This window comes from Mytilus edulis, chromosome 4 (genome assembly GCF_963676685.1).
Source record: "Mytilus edulis chromosome 4, xbMytEdul2.2, whole genome shotgun sequence".
Taxonomy (NCBI): Eukaryota; Metazoa; Mollusca; class Bivalvia; order Mytilida; family Mytilidae; genus Mytilus; species Mytilus edulis.
This window is the reverse complement of record NC_092347.1, coordinates 65,762,570-65,778,338: the sequence shown is the minus strand read 5'-3', so window position 1 is coordinate 65,778,338 and position 15,769 is coordinate 65,762,570. Positions and strand designations below refer to the sequence as shown.

The 15,769-nt window shown below is 31.4% G+C and overlaps 2 protein-coding genes across 2 annotated transcripts in view; one reads left to right on the top strand and one right to left on the bottom strand.

Moving 5' to 3' along the window:
* The window catches only part of LOC139520256 (myosin regulatory light chain A, smooth adductor muscle-like), a 396,856-nt gene that overhangs the window by 193,432 nt on the left and 187,655 nt on the right, over positions 1–15,769 (bottom strand). The gene's annotated exons all lie outside the window — the stretch shown is intronic.
* LOC139520251 (DNA-directed RNA polymerase II subunit RPB2) overlaps positions 1–15,769 on the top strand; it is a 34,628-nt gene that overhangs the window by 12,600 nt on the left and 6,259 nt on the right. The window contains exons 7-18 of the mRNA XM_071312739.1: positions 254–450; positions 1,914–2,033; positions 2,244–2,430; positions 2,702–2,845; positions 3,229–3,368; positions 3,671–3,782; positions 4,405–4,761; positions 5,394–5,562; positions 6,164–6,260; positions 6,660–6,754; positions 10,393–10,514; positions 11,013–11,093. Of these exons, the coding sequence (XP_071168840.1) occupies positions 254–450; positions 1,914–2,033; positions 2,244–2,430; positions 2,702–2,845; positions 3,229–3,368; positions 3,671–3,782; positions 4,405–4,761; positions 5,394–5,562; positions 6,164–6,260; positions 6,660–6,754; positions 10,393–10,514; positions 11,013–11,093 (1,821 nt within the window). The remainder of the gene's footprint in view (positions 1–253; positions 451–1,913; positions 2,034–2,243; positions 2,431–2,701; positions 2,846–3,228; positions 3,369–3,670; positions 3,783–4,404; positions 4,762–5,393; positions 5,563–6,163; positions 6,261–6,659; positions 6,755–10,392; positions 10,515–11,012; positions 11,094–15,769) is intronic.

Here is a 15,769-nt window from a genome sequence, read left to right as displayed (position 1 = left end):
TTGTTTTGTCATAACATATGGTATTTTACAATTCATTTACTTTGTCATAACATATGGTATTTTACAATTCATTTGTTTTGTGTCATAACATTTGGTATTTTACAATTCATTTGTTTTGTCATAACATATGGTATTTTACAATTCATTTACTTTGTCATAACATATGGTATTTTACAATTCATTTGTTTTGTGTCATAACATTTGGTATTTTACAATTAATTTGTTTTGTCATAACATATGCTTATATTTTTAGGTAAAACCCTCTTTAGATGAAGCTTTTGTTATACAAGAACAGAATGTGGCTCTGAATTTTATTGGTGCTCGTGGAGCTCGCCCTGGTGTGACCAAAGAAAAGCGTATCAAATATGCTAGAGAAATTCTACAGAAAGAAATGTTACCCCATGTTGGTGTCAGTGATTATTGTGAAACAAAGAAAGCTTACTTTTTGGGGTATAAATATACAAATGTTAAACTATATGAAAATTGACAAAGTATCTTTGATAATTTATACAACTGAATTTTTACTCTCCATCAATTTGATTTCAATCTTTTGTAGTGACATGCTGACAAAAAATACAACAGGTGCATGCTTTTCTTTTGGATGAAAGGATAACTTGAAATCAGGATATTTTGTAATTAAAAGATATTTGATTAAAATCCAGTAAAATATGTTAATTAACCCTTAGACTGCTACGCGCGACTATTGTCGTTCCGATAAGACAGTCCGCTACTGCTACTCGCGACTATAGTCGTTTTCCGTACTCGTTTGTTTACACAGTTACCATGGAATGGGCGGAGTCAATATTCATGAGATTGCGGCAGTTTCGACTTGTATGGATTCTGATTGGCTTAAAATCTGCGTTCTTTCGAGTGTCTCTTGACTTTTAATCAGGTATAAGCGATAAACCGAAAGTGAAAATTTTTGATGAAAAAAGTGACAAAATGGCGGACATTGTTTGGAGAAATGGCCAACACGTTCAGAAGTATTTCAATGATAACGATTTAACAGCGGCGGACGATTAAAAGGATTTGGAAGAGAACCGAAGATATAATAGACAGAAATGGAAGTATTCTATCAAAACTGCAAACAGAAGACTTTTAAAGCGAGAATTACGGGGATTCCCAGACATTGTTCAAAATGGATGACATGAAACAGGATTTGCGATGTTTATCATTTCGCCTTTCAAATGTGAATCAATATTGACTAACATCGATAGACCCGAACTTTAAGTTTGTCAAGATTATATATTGATGAAAGCTTTAAAAATGAACTTGTCGTGTAAATATATTTGTACATGGAAGTAAAAGTCGGCGCAGTGAAAGTTGGAGGAAAATACCGGAAAATATTTGCATAAAAAAGGCCGTTGGTCTGAGAAGAAACTTTTATTTTTTGATAATCACAATGGAACTTAGTTCTTAAAAGAGATTTTAAACTATATTGGTTCAATTCTGAAGTCATGGATAGTTTTACATTGATGGATCGTTTAATAAAACATGAAAAAATAAGTTTACCTTTGTTTACCTATTTTCGCACCTGTACAGGTAAAAACATGACCAGAGACTCACACAAAAATAAAATAAATTAAAAATACAGAATCTAACAATACTTTTTTATATAACTTTTATTGATGAATATACAATATTTACAAAGATACAGCAATTGTAAGTGAACATGTTTATATCATCAGTGATTAAAATTTTACTCAGCATTACACAAAAGTACAATAGAAATCAATGCAGCAGTCTAAGGGTTAAAATGAGGTCACTTCCTTACATGACAGTTGTGCAAGTCTGATTAGAATTTTGATGCTGTTATTATAAAAAGTACTGAATTAGATTAATAGCAAAAGTTTAGTATGTAAAACAACATGCAGAAACTTGAAATTAAACATATTGATTCCTATCTTTAAAAGGTACATGGTTCACAGACTGTTATTAGCTGCCATTGGACGGAGAGAAGTTGATGACAGAGATCACTATGGTAACAAACGTCTGGATCTGGCTGGACCATTATTAGCTTTCTTGTTTAGAGGGTAAGAAGATAATTTCATAAACAAATATTTGCTCATTGAAAAAAATATGTCGCTCTAATCAAATTGCTTTAAAAGAAAAAGGAACAATTTTTGACATGCATTACTATCTTTCAATTTCATGCTGAATAAAACAGCATTCAATGGAAGACAGTTTATTAAGTAACATTGAAATATGCTGCCGTAATTGATATTTAAAACCTTTTCTTGTAGATTGTTTCGTAACCTGATGAAAGAGGTCAGGATGTATGCACAAAAGTTTATTGACCGAGGAAAAGATTTTAATTTGGAACTTGCCATTAAAACCAGAATTATTACAGATGGTCTTAAATACTCTCTGGCTACAGGGAACTGGGGAGACCAGAAAAAGGCTCATCAAGCCAGAGCTGGAGTATCACAGGTATAGCAACATCATATTCTCTTTGTGGGTAGCCGTGTTTGTCAATTTTACCACATTCTGATGTTTTTACCAATTTTTAAATGTTTACAGCATAATAAAACTCATTAAAAGTGTGTATAATGGCTGAAGATTTTTCAATGAAAAGTAAAATGTTTTAGAGAAAAAATACACATGAATCACTGTTATAAGACTTTTATAAGTCTGATATGAAAAATTGTGTTGTATTTTAAAATGATCTATTTTTAATACTTTTTTGTTGATTGAATAATAGGTGTTGAACAGATTGACCTTTGCCTCCACCTTGTCTCATTTACGACGTCTGAATTCTCCAATTGGTAGAGATGGTAAATTGGCTCGTCCTCGACAGTTACACAACACACAGTGGGGTATGATATGTCCTGCTGAAACTCCAGAGGTAACATTTTAAATAATTTCCTTTACTGTAAAACAAAAATTCTCATTGTAGCATACAACTAAAATGAAAAGGTGATCATGCACATCAAAATGATGAAAATTTCAAATATATGGTGAATCATATACTGTAGATACTGGAATTGAATGAAAGTTTACTGTTAGATGAATATTTAAAAAAAAATTGATATGTATAGCATATAGTTGCCTCTACAAAAATTTACTGGTTAACAGTAACTGATTTGTATGGGATAACGATAAACATTCAGCTGTGACTCTTGCGATTAAATAATGAGGTAATGAATGATGAAATAATGAAAATTAAAATGTATATGATTTTGTACACAATTATCCTCTTGTATACTAAACTATAAATGTATTATACAGGGAGCTGCTGTAGGTTTGGTGAAGAATTTAGCCTTGATGGCATATATTTCTGTGGGATCACAGCCATCACCCATATTGGAGTTCTTGGAAGAATGGAGTATGGAGAATCTGGAAGAGGTGGCTCCATCAGCCATACAGGAGTAAGATTCTTTGATAGTTTATAACAGTTTGACGTTGAGTGCAAATAAATTAAGATTTTTAAGTTTTCTCATCATTAACACCTTAGATAATTCAGTGTTTACATTAATTATGAAGTTTATGTGAATGATAGTTCTCAGCTCATCATTTGTAGAAACTCAGCATGAAATCAAATATCATTTGCCGTTATGGCTATTTGATGCATTAAAAATAGTGTCTTATGTTGTTTCATCTTTCAAAAAGAACCCATATATCAAGTCTATGGAAATGATAGTTGTCCTGAATGATTTTGATTGTGTTTTAGTGCTACAAAGATATTTGTAAATGGTTGTTGGGTTGGTATACACAGAGATCCAGAACAGTTGATGAGCACATTAAGAAAACTCAGAAGAGAAATGGACATCATAGTATCTGAGGTATGGTCTTGGATAAATTATTCAACAAATATTTTTTAAAGTAATTATCAGGTTTTCAGGCAAGAAGTGGTATGGAAAATCAATTTTTACAAATAAAAAAAAAGTAAACAGAAAAATTGTCAAATATAAAATGGAAATTCACTGCATTCCCACTGACAGTATTTCATTTACTTTAGCATTTCATGTTTTTTCATGGCACAAATAGGTAAGGTTATAAAATGTGTAAGTTCATACCATAACAGCTACACAATAATTGAGAGTATAGAGAAATAAAAATCTATTTTATGATGACTAACTAATTTGAAAATAGAGTTGCTTCCCTTATCAAAACTAATGCAGGGGAAATAATAAATAAATTAATTTGTATTTTATAATTATATTTTCAATAAACTTTACCTGAGTTCATTTAACAGCAAGAAGTGAGTTAGTTGATTGACTTATTTACCTTCTTAAAATTGACATTCTAAATTCAGAAAGGGGAAATGATTGTTCATAGCCTTGTATTTGTTTAAAATCTAAAACATGAAAATTTCTAGTAAATAAGAATAATGAGGAATTGTATAAGTTTAATTGTATATAATTATTGATTTTATAGCTTACTAATGTAAATTGTATTTTTTAGGTGTCCATGATTCGAGATATTCAGGACAGAGAAATCAGAATCTACACAGACGCAGGAAGAATCTGTCGTCCATTACTTATTGTTGAAAATCAGAAACTTTTGTTAAAAAACAGTCATATCAAACAATTAAAACAGAAAGAATACAATAACTACAGTTGGCAAGATCTGGTTGCTAGTGGTGTAGTGGAATACATTGATCCCCTGGAGGAGGAGTCTATCATGTTGGCCATGACCCCTGATGATCTGACGGAGAAAGAAGAGGGACAATATTGTTCTACATATACGCATTGTGAAATTCATCCAGCTATGATTCTTGGTGTCTGTGCTTCTATTATTCCATTCCCTGATCACAATCAGGTAAGATAGAACAAACTGTCAATCTGATCGACATACAAAATCTTTTTCTGCGCTTTGCTTACAAGAACCTGACAATGGTCATTTCTACTCTCTGAATTCATAATTATCACATCGACCAATAAATTTTCACTTCCAAATATATACAAATGATATAACAGATCTTTGAAAGGTAAACTTTTCATTGGTTCTGTATTTCAATTAGATTGTCATGTCGAACATATTGCTTTCCTTGTTAATCTTAATTTATCAGAGTGCATAATAATTGAGAATAAATTTTTTAGCTACAAAGGAAATTAGAAAGAATATTATTGAATTTGATATTTTTTCATGCTTTTACATTTCGTTTCCAAGTAAGTAGTTTCTATATCAGTTATTCTTTAAAATTGTCAAATGATGTAACTTCTACCAGCTGAATTACTCATCTGCAAGCAGTAAAACACAGTTTCACAGTACAACAATTGGAGTTTTAAAGATTTTTAAGACAAAAATTGTATTTTACAATTATTTTCAAAAAACCATGTTTCTTATTTTGTAATAACTACTGTCATGACTGTTGTATATTCCATTTACAACGCACATTTTCAAATTAAAATAAACAAAACTTGTTTACATAATTTTGATTTTTATTTTAGTCTCCCCGTAATACTTACCAAAGTGCTATGGGTAAGCAAGCTATGGGAGTATATATCACTAACTTCCATGTCAGAATGGACACCTTGGCCCATGGTCTCCTGTACCCACAGAAACCTCTAGTCACTACCAGATCTATGGAGTATCTCAGATTCAGAGAATTGCCAGCGGGTAAGTCACATTAAGGATATCCTCACAGTAAAAAAAAGAGGATGTATAAAAAGTAAAAACAAACCTTAGGTTTATAAGTTATTAATTTTTTAAGTGGCTTGTGTTTATGAAACTGGGTTAATTATTTATTTCTTGAAAGTGTACAAAAATTGTCCAGCTTTTGCCTTTTAACATGTTTCATTTTCAAAGACACATTTATAACCAAACAAATACACTAGAAATTCCTCAAAGAAACTTAAGAATGCTTATTGACTTTGCTTTATCTATAAACCTGGATTCAAACGCTACCTGACACCTAAAAAAAATGGAATGTTGTATGTGTTTTTTGTCTTGAAAATTTTCATTGACACCAGAACAACTTGTGAAGAATCTTTCAAAAGTTGAATTGGAGTGACTTCCCTTAGATTATTCTTCAACTGAACTAGAATTTATCAAAAGTATGCGTTTTAACATCTACATTCAATCCAATAGCTTAAGCCTGATTGCTTGCAAAAATGAAGTCAAGCTGACACATTTTTCTTCAAATATTATGGAAATATTTAGTATGATACCATACAAGTAAACTATATTGCTTTTTATTCACATTTTGAATTATTTCCAGGTATTAACTCTGTAGTAGCCATTGCGTCATACACAGGATACAATCAGGAAGATTCTGTCATCTTAAATAATTCTGCCATCGATAGAGGATATTTCAGGTAAGTGTGGTTTGAAATAAATATATCTTATACATATAAATCTGTTCAAACATCATGTACATATGGAATCTATTTTAGATAGGATAAGTGAAGTATTTGTAGGGATTTCAAATACAAGTATACACTTTTACTGTGCAATTTATTTTCGTGGGTACCAATTATCATGGATATTTAATTTCATTGTTTTGGCAAAGTCTGCAGAAAATTTGTAATTCGTTCAACATTTAAATTTGTGGTTTACATGAAAATTAGTATGCTACGATTATTAATGAATCCACAGTATACAAATTCCCAAAAAAAATTCCAGTTTTTGAGTGCATAAACATATAAATAGATTTGGTATAGAATTTTTCTTATTTCACTATTTTTAAAGACTTAATTTAATCAATTATATTATAGGTCTTTCTTCTTCCGTTCTTACAAAGATTCTGAAGCTAAAAAAGGTTTGGACCAAGAGGAAATTTTTGAAAAACCAACTCGAGAGAATGTTCAAGGTATGTTTGTTTTCTCTATCCCTTTGATGGAAACAGTTAGGACTGTTCCATTTTAACATAAGTATCCTAAATTTAAACTCCTCATAGTCATATATGGTCTATCGACTTTCAAACTATGCAATGTTTGCATGTTAAAGTGCAGCTTTTTTGAAAAAATGCTTAACCCTTAGACTGCTACGTGCGACTATTGTCGTTCCGATAAAGCAGTCCGCTACTGCTACGCGCGACTATAGTCGTTTTCCGTAACTCGTTTGTTTACACAGTTACCATGGAATGGGCGGAGTCAATATTCATGAGATTGCGGCAGTTTTGACTTGTATGGATTCTGATTGGTTAAAAATCTGCGTTCTTTCGAGTGTCTCTTGACTTTAAATCAGTTATAAGCGATAAAACCGAAAGTGAAAATTTTTGATGAAAAAAGTGACAAAATGGCGGATATTATTTGGAGAAATGGCCAACACATTCAGAAGTATTTCAATGATAACGATTTAACAGCGGCAGCCGATTAAACGGATTTGGACGAGAACAGAAGATATAATAGATGGAAATAGAAACATTCTATCAAAACTGCGAACAGAAGACTTTTAAAGCGAGAAACACGGGGATTCCCAGACCTTGTTCAAAATGGATGACATGAAACAGGATTTACGATGTTTATTATTTCGCCTTTCAAATGTGAATCAATATTGACTGACATAGACAGATTGGAACTTTAAGTTTGTCAAGATTATTTATTGATGAAAGCTATAACAATGAACTTGTCGTATAAATATATTTGTACATGAAAGTAAAAGTCGGCGCAGTGAAAGTCGGAGGAAAATACCGGAAAATATTTGCATAAAAAAGGCTGTTGGTCCGAGAAGAAACTTTTTTTTCTGATAATCACAATGGAACTAGTTCTTAAAAGAGATTTTTAACTAAATTGGTTTAATTCTTAAGTCATGGATACTTTTACATTGATGGATTCGTTAATAAAACATGAAAAAAATAAGTTTCCTTTGTTTACCTCTATTTGCACCTGTACAGGTAAAAAATGACCCGAGACTCACACAAAAATAAAATAAATAAAAAATACAGAATCTAACAATACTTTTTTATATAACTTTTATTGATGAATTTTCAATATTTACAAAGATACAGCAATTGTAAGTGAACATGTTTATTTCATCAGTGATTAAAATTTTATTCAGCAATACACTAAAGTACAATAGAAATGAATGCAGCAGTCTAAGGGTTAATACTATCAAAATTACATACAAAATAGATGGTATTGGCTTTGCTCATTGTTGAAGGCCATACTGTGACCTATAGTTGTTAATGTCTGTGTCATTTTGGTCTCTTGTGGACAGTTGTCTCATTGGCAATCATACCACATCTTCTTTTTTATATATGTTCGATTCAAAAGTTTATTTGATGTATTTACTGTTAATATGGCCTTAGGGGTCATCCATAATTGTCAACCATTTTCCAAAGTGTACAAAACGTACACTTTTTCAGATCCCCCACCCTCCCTCAAAAAGTGTACATCAACCATTTTCAGATTTCAAGAGAGGAATCAATCATTCTTAATAAAAAGAAGATCCTGTTTATTATATTTTAGTTTAATATAGAAATTTGCATTGAAAATAAACTAAAACATATCTGACTGTTTTATTTGATGACATCTATCTGTGATGCTTGTGTTTTGTTAGAATAAAGAGTTCAAAGATTAGTGTTTCCCCTATCACACAGTGGGAACTCCAATGAAAAAGGGCACCTACATGTAGAGCATGCAAAAGATTAACAAAAGGGCACCGTGATGATAAACTATGCTAAGAATCAAAAAAAGGGAAATGCATGGTTATATTGCATTGGTTAAGTATGGACTGACAGTTGTTGATTGAATCAGAGCTCAAGACAGCAATCAATAAAAGTGTAATGCTTTAAAAAATTTTAAGTTTTTTAATTTCCTGCCTGTATTTCTATTTAAAAGGTCCCTGTAAATATGCCATTCATGGCACTATTATCGTTTATGTATATATACTGTAACGTGTACATATATTGAAATAATTTTTAAGGTTAAGGTTAAACTTCATATGGAAGTGATCGTAATTAAAGGAGGCTTATACTAAGAAAAATAAGTTTACTTCCGTTTTATTGGTTTACTGTTTTGGAGTACATTACAAGCGTTAGCCTTCAAAAAGGCTATTCGACTCTTAGCTGATGAAAATGAAAAGTGCTCTCGCTTTGTAGATTAATTCATTTACTAGAATAGCCACGTGCATCAATCAGCAAATTTTACCACACACGTGAGGTCACACGCTATGAATTATTATCGTTTAATGTTGTTGTTTACTCCAGAAGATTAGACTATTTATAGATAAGAAGGTTGCCTGTGTAAAATCTAGTTGCTAAAAGAGAGAGGACAAATCCGATACTCTACGGGATTGAAGGACATTAACTTGGTTTGGATTGTCTTATTATTCATGTCTCGTAATATCTTCCAATCAGGACGCAAGAAAAATTCACGCACTATCTGTCCATCGTTCAATTCTTAATCTCGACTCTACTCCTAGGAGTCGAGAACAAGGAAATTAATCGAAGGACCAGTTTAAAATCTTTTCACAAAATGGCGTCTTGTCAAAATCAAAACATTCAAAGAATTTAGTGTTTCCATCAGTTTTGTTTATTAAACAGAGTGAAACGATAACGATTTATAATAAAGCAGGTAAAATTGACAATCGGGGGTACTGAGAAATGCTTGCAAACTTTTTGTTTAAAATTTTTTACAAGTTTACATTTTTGAAAGATTTAGTTTTCATATGATTTGATCTTTTAATCGTTCAATCCGGATTGAGGAGAATTATAATATCGAAATAAATATCATCAAGTGAAAAATAATAAAGAAGAAATAAGAAGTGAAACACACCCAAGCCAATTCTCGATTTTATACATCGACCTTCCCTACGGAAACGAAATAAATTCTGGAAATAAAAAAAAAGCGTACGGTAAAAATGTTGATTTTTTAACCCCCTCCCCCCAAGTGTACGTTTTGTACACTTTGGAAAATGGTTGACAATTATGGATGATCCCTTATAGAAGAAGAAGATGCTTTATTTCCATCAAATGGGCTCACAAGGAACAGAATATAATATCCTTATAATATTATTTTTACAAATATGATAAACAATACAGTATAAACAATTATACAGTATACACAGTTACAACCACAAAAAAGAAACAACAGTTTTCATATATTTGTATATATATATATAGGAGTTAAAAAAAAATTTGAAGGGATTAAAAAGCCCCAAATTTCCGAACTATACAAAAAAATGGGTTTAATTGTATGATCAAATACTTGGAGGCTGTTTTTAATATTTGGATTCAGTGACAAGAAGTCCTTTCGTAGCTTGTAGCTGATAAACATGTACCTAATAAGGGAAAATTATAAACTTTAAGTACAAAGTTTCAACATTGTAATACATCAAATTTAAAAGTATCTTTGGTTGGAAATGGTACCTTAATTATTGTACTTCTAAATGTAAAGATAAATAAAAAAAAAACATTTATCAATTTACTTAAAGTTGTAACTTGAAAAGAAAAAAATCACCTGAAGTCATGCAGGATGCTTTTACATTAATTACATTTTTCTACAGGTATGAGACCAGCAATATATGACAAACTTGATGAAGATGGGATTATCTCCCCTGGAGTGAGAGTTTCCGGTGATGATGTATTGATCGGTAAAACACTGACCATGCCAGCTAGTGAAGATGAGGTAATAACAAAAAGGAAAATCCCAAATATACTGAACTCCAAGTAAAAATCAAAATGGAAAGTTTCTAATCATATGGCAAAATCAAAAGCTCAAACACATCAAACAAATAAATATCAACTGTCATATTCCTGACTTGGTACCTGTAAAATAACCGGATTAATGATTATTTAATCTGTAAAAAATGTTATTTTAATTAATGTTTTCTTGTGTTTATCTCCACATTTTTGGAGCTTTGAACTGAACATTTTAGATTTAACCATGAGAGGACAGATTCTTCCATTTTAAAAACCTGTTGCCTTAAATATTTATCTACCCTAAGTAAACATCTAAATTTTATATTTGAAAAACTTTCACTGGTGAATAAATATCTTTATTAGAGTGGTGATGTGGAAAAATTATAATTCTGTCATTTATACATGTAAAAAAGTATAAGTTAAAGTTTTCAGCTTTAAACTGATTTACAATCATGACAATAATGTTTGTTTTTGTACATTTCAGCTTGAAGGAACAGCAAAGAAATTTACCAAGAGAGATGCCAGTGTGTTTATGAGAAGAAGTGAGACTGGAATTATTGACCAGGTAATCATTGTGTTCAGTCTTATTTCATATGAAAATAAATATTGAAAAGATGTGTACTGTAGAAAAGATGTCCATTGAAGATCTGTCAGTGTTTACCCTTACTTAGCAGGGAAGTCTGCTTCATGGACAACATTAAATAATGGAGATACGTTGCTGGATGTAGAAATGTTTCTTCATCATGTCCTAATCTCCATATAGATTTAGCATAACCTTCTTGTTACCATTTAAAGGCTTGTATAGTCCGTGGTTTTATTCTCCAAAATTGAACCTGCCTGCAGGGGTGGGGACTATAGAGTACAATAAGCAAATAATTTTACCTAATCCATATTAATAAGTTATTATTATTCAATATCAAATTAATATTGATAAATTTAAAAATTAAATGCTCCATAACAAATTTCTTGTTTCTTTTCAAATCATTGCTTATAAAATAAACTGGTATCTGCTTGAATGAAACTGTACAAAAAAAATGAAAAAACCCAACCGTAAATCCGCCTGCAATGTGTAAATTACAAAACGTAATCAGTTATTATACGTTCCGTTTTCGTGTTTCATACTGACTGATATGTTATTTATTAGCTTAAAACCCTTCAAAGTTATAGATTATCGTTGATCATCTCAACGAGATTGATTTTCTCGCTTGAGTTGGTACGGCAAAAGTGAGAAAAACAATCGAGTTGAGATGACCAATGATAATCTGTTTATCGCTTTTTTACCTATGCTGACGTTATCAATTTCATTAGCCACGTGCCTCTTTAGTTTCTAGCAACAATTCCATCTCAATCTAGTAGCATGATATGAAAAATTATCACAAAAAAAGATAAAAGGAAAAATGTACAAAATAGCGATAAATATATTTAACACTATTTTACATCAGGATGAAACTGTTTTACTTTCAAAGTCGTATTATATTGATATCTAGTATGTATGGATTTCAACTTTCACCATTTTTTCTCTTTTTTTATTCACATGCCTTTCAAACTTCCGGTTTAAACAAACACAAGTTTCTAAATTGTTTTTTGTGTGATTTAAACTTATTTTAACAATTGTGTTAGGTTTTTTAATCATTTACAAGCAGTTTCAGCTTCTGTTTGATGATGGAAAATAGGTTTAAAAAAATATACCACATACGACCACACACAATTTGAAATTACTAGAGTTTCATTGAACCTTTTCTAACAGTTACAAAAAATATTTTTACCAAAAATTTCATGGGGGGGGGAAAGGAGGTGCGGACTATGTACCATTGGGAACTATATAAGCCTGATTACGGTATTCTAATTTTTATATGTTAAAACACATAAACAGCTTATAACTTGTATGTGATTGAAAACAGTCCCTATTTAAAATGAGAATATGTGGTAAGATTACCAATGAGACAACTCTCCACAAGAGTCCAAATGAAATAGAAATTAACAACTATAGGTCACCAAGGAGCCTTCAACAATGATTAAACCAAACCTATACCATTTATTGGTACACATTTTTTAAGTAAATGCTGATTGAAACATTCAAATCTTATCATATATAAAGTTTCATCTTAAAAAAATGTCATGTTAAAGAAACAATTTCAATTTTGCTTTTTATACGACCGCAAAATTTGAAAACATTTTCGTCGTATATTGCTATCACGTTGGCGTCGTCGTCGTCGTCGTCGTCGTCGTTTCGCACTCTAACTTTAGTAAAAGTGAATGGAAATCTATGAAATTTTAACACAAGGTTTATGACCACAAAAGGAAGGTTGGTATCGATTTTGGGAGTTTTGGTCCCAACATTTTAGGAATTAGGGGCCAAAAAGGGCCCAAATAAGCATTTTCTTGGTTTTCGCACTATAACTTTAGTTTAAGTTAATAGAAATCTATGAAATTTTGACACAAGGTTTATGACCACAAAAGAACGGTTGGGATTGATTTTGGGAGTTTTTGTTTCAACAGTTTAGGAATTAGGGGCCAAAAAAGGGCCCAAATAAGCATTATTCTTGGTTTTCGCACAATAACTTTAGTTTAAGTAAATAGAAATCAATGAAATTTAAACACAATGTTAATGACTACAAAAGGAAGGTTGGTATTGATTTTGGGAGTTTAGGTCCCAACAGTTTAGGAATTAGGGGCCAAAAAGGGACCCAAATAAGCATTTTTCTTGGTTTTCGCACCATAATGTTAGTATCAGTAAATAGAAATCTATGAAATTTAAACACAAGGTTTATGACCATAAAAGGAAGGTTGGTATTGATTTTGGGAATTTTGGTCCCAACATAATAAGGGGCCCAAAGGGTCCAAAATTAAACTTTGTTTGATTTCATCAAAATTGAATAATTGGGGTTCTTTGATATGCCGAATCTAACTGTCATGACTGTGTATGTCGATTCTTAACTTTTGGTCCTGTTTTCAAATTGGTCTACATTAAGGTCCAAAGGGTCCAAAATTAAACTTGGTTTGATTTTGACAAAAAATGAATCAGTTAGGTTCTTTGATATGCTGAATCTAAAAATGTACTTAGATTCTTGATTATTGGCCCAGTTTTCAAGTTGGTCCAAATCGGGGTCCAAAATTAAACTTTGTTTGATTTCATCAAAAATTGAATAAATGGGGTTCTTTGATATACCAAATCTAACTGTGTATGAAGATTCTTCATTTTTGGTCCTGTTTTCAAATTGGTCTACACTAAAGTCCAAAGGGTCCAAAATTAAACTTAGTCTGATTTTAACAAAAATTGAAATCTTGGGGTTCTTTGATATGCTGAATCCAAAAATGTACTTAGATTTTTATACGGCCGCAAAATTTGAAAATTTTTTCGTCGTATATTGCTATCACGTTGGCGTCGGCGTCGTCGTCGTCGTCGTCCGGCGTCCGAATACTTTTAGTTTTCGCACTCTAACTTTAGTAAAAGTGAATGGAAATCTATGAAATTTTAACACAAGGTTTATGACCACAAAAGGAAGGTTGGTATTGATTTTGGGAGTTTTGGTCCCAACATTTTAGGAATTAGGGGCCAAAAAGGGCCCAAATAAGCATTTTCTTGGTTTTCACACTATAACTTTAGTTTAAGTTAATAGAAATCTATGAAATTTTGACACAAGGTTTATGACCACAAAAGAACGGTTGGGATTGATTTTGGGAGTTTTGGTTTCAACAGTTTAGGAATTAGGGGCCAAAAAAGGGCCCAAATAAGCATTATTCTTGGTTTTCGCACAATAACTTTAGTTTAAGTAAATAGAAATCAATGAAATTTAAACACAATGTTAATGACTACAAAAGGAAGGTTGGTATTGATTTTGGGAGTTTAGGTCCCAACAGTTTAGGAATTAGGGGCCAAAAAGGGACCCAAATAAGCATTTTTCTTGGTTTTCGCACCATAATGTTAGTATAAGTAAATAGAAATCTATGAAATTTAAACACAAGGTTTATGACCATAAAAGGAAGGTTGGTATTGATTTTGGGAGTTTTGGTCCCAACAGAATAAGGGGCCCAAAGGGTCCAAAATTAAACTTTGTTTGATTTCATCAAAATTGAATAATTGGGGTTCTTTGATATGCCGAATCTAACTGTCATGACTGTGTATGTAGATTCTTAACTTTTGGTCCCGTTTTCAAATTGGTCTACATTAAGGTCCAAAGGGCCCAAAATTAAACTTAGTTTGATTTTGACAAAAAATGAATCAGTTAGGTTCTTTGATATGCTGAATCTAAAAATGTACTTAGATTCTTGATTATTGGCCCAGTTTTCAAGTTGGTCCAAATCGGGGTCCAAAATTAAACTTTGTTTGATTTCATCAAAAATTGAATAAATGGGGTTCTTTGATATACCAAATCTAACTGTGTATGTAGATTCTTCATTTTTGGTCCTGTTTTCAAATTGGTCTACACTAAAGTCCAAAGGGTCCAAAATTAAACTTAGTCTGATTTCAACAAAAATTGAAATCTTGGGGTTCTTTGATATGCTGAATCCAAAAATGTACTTAGATTTTTTATTATGGGCCCAGTTTTCAAGTTGGTCCAAATCAGGATCTAAAATTATTATATTAAGTGTTGTGCAATAGCAAGTCTTTTCAATTGCACAGTATTGCGCAATGGCAAGAAATATCTAATTGCACAATATTGTGAAATAGCAAATTTTTTTTTAATTAGAGTTATCTTTCTTTGTCCAGAATAGTAAGCAAGAAATATCTAATTGCAAAATATTGTGCAATAGCAAGATTTTTTTTTAATTGGAGTTATCTTTCTTTGTCCAGAATCAACTTAAATCTTTGTTATATACAATATACAATGTATATTCACTTTTTACTACCAACTGATAAATTATAATAAATAACATTCAGTGATAACAAGCAGTTTTTTTTACATCTTAATATTTTATGATGTATTTAAATGAGTAGTTATTGTTGCAAACTCCATTAGAAATTTTAATTGAGATTAGTTTTGGAATAAGGGAAAGGGGGATGTGATTAAAAAAATTGGGTTCAATTTTTCTCATTTGAAATTTCATAAATAAAAAAAAAAATTTCTTCAAACATTTTAATGCCCCACCTACGATAGTAGAGGGGCATTATGTTTTCTGGTCTGTGCGTCCGTCTGTCCGTTCGTTCGTCCGTCCGTTCGTCCGTCCGTCTGTCCCGCTTCAGGTTAAAGTTTTTGGTCAAGGTAGTTTTTGATGAAGTTTAAGTCCAATCGACTTCAA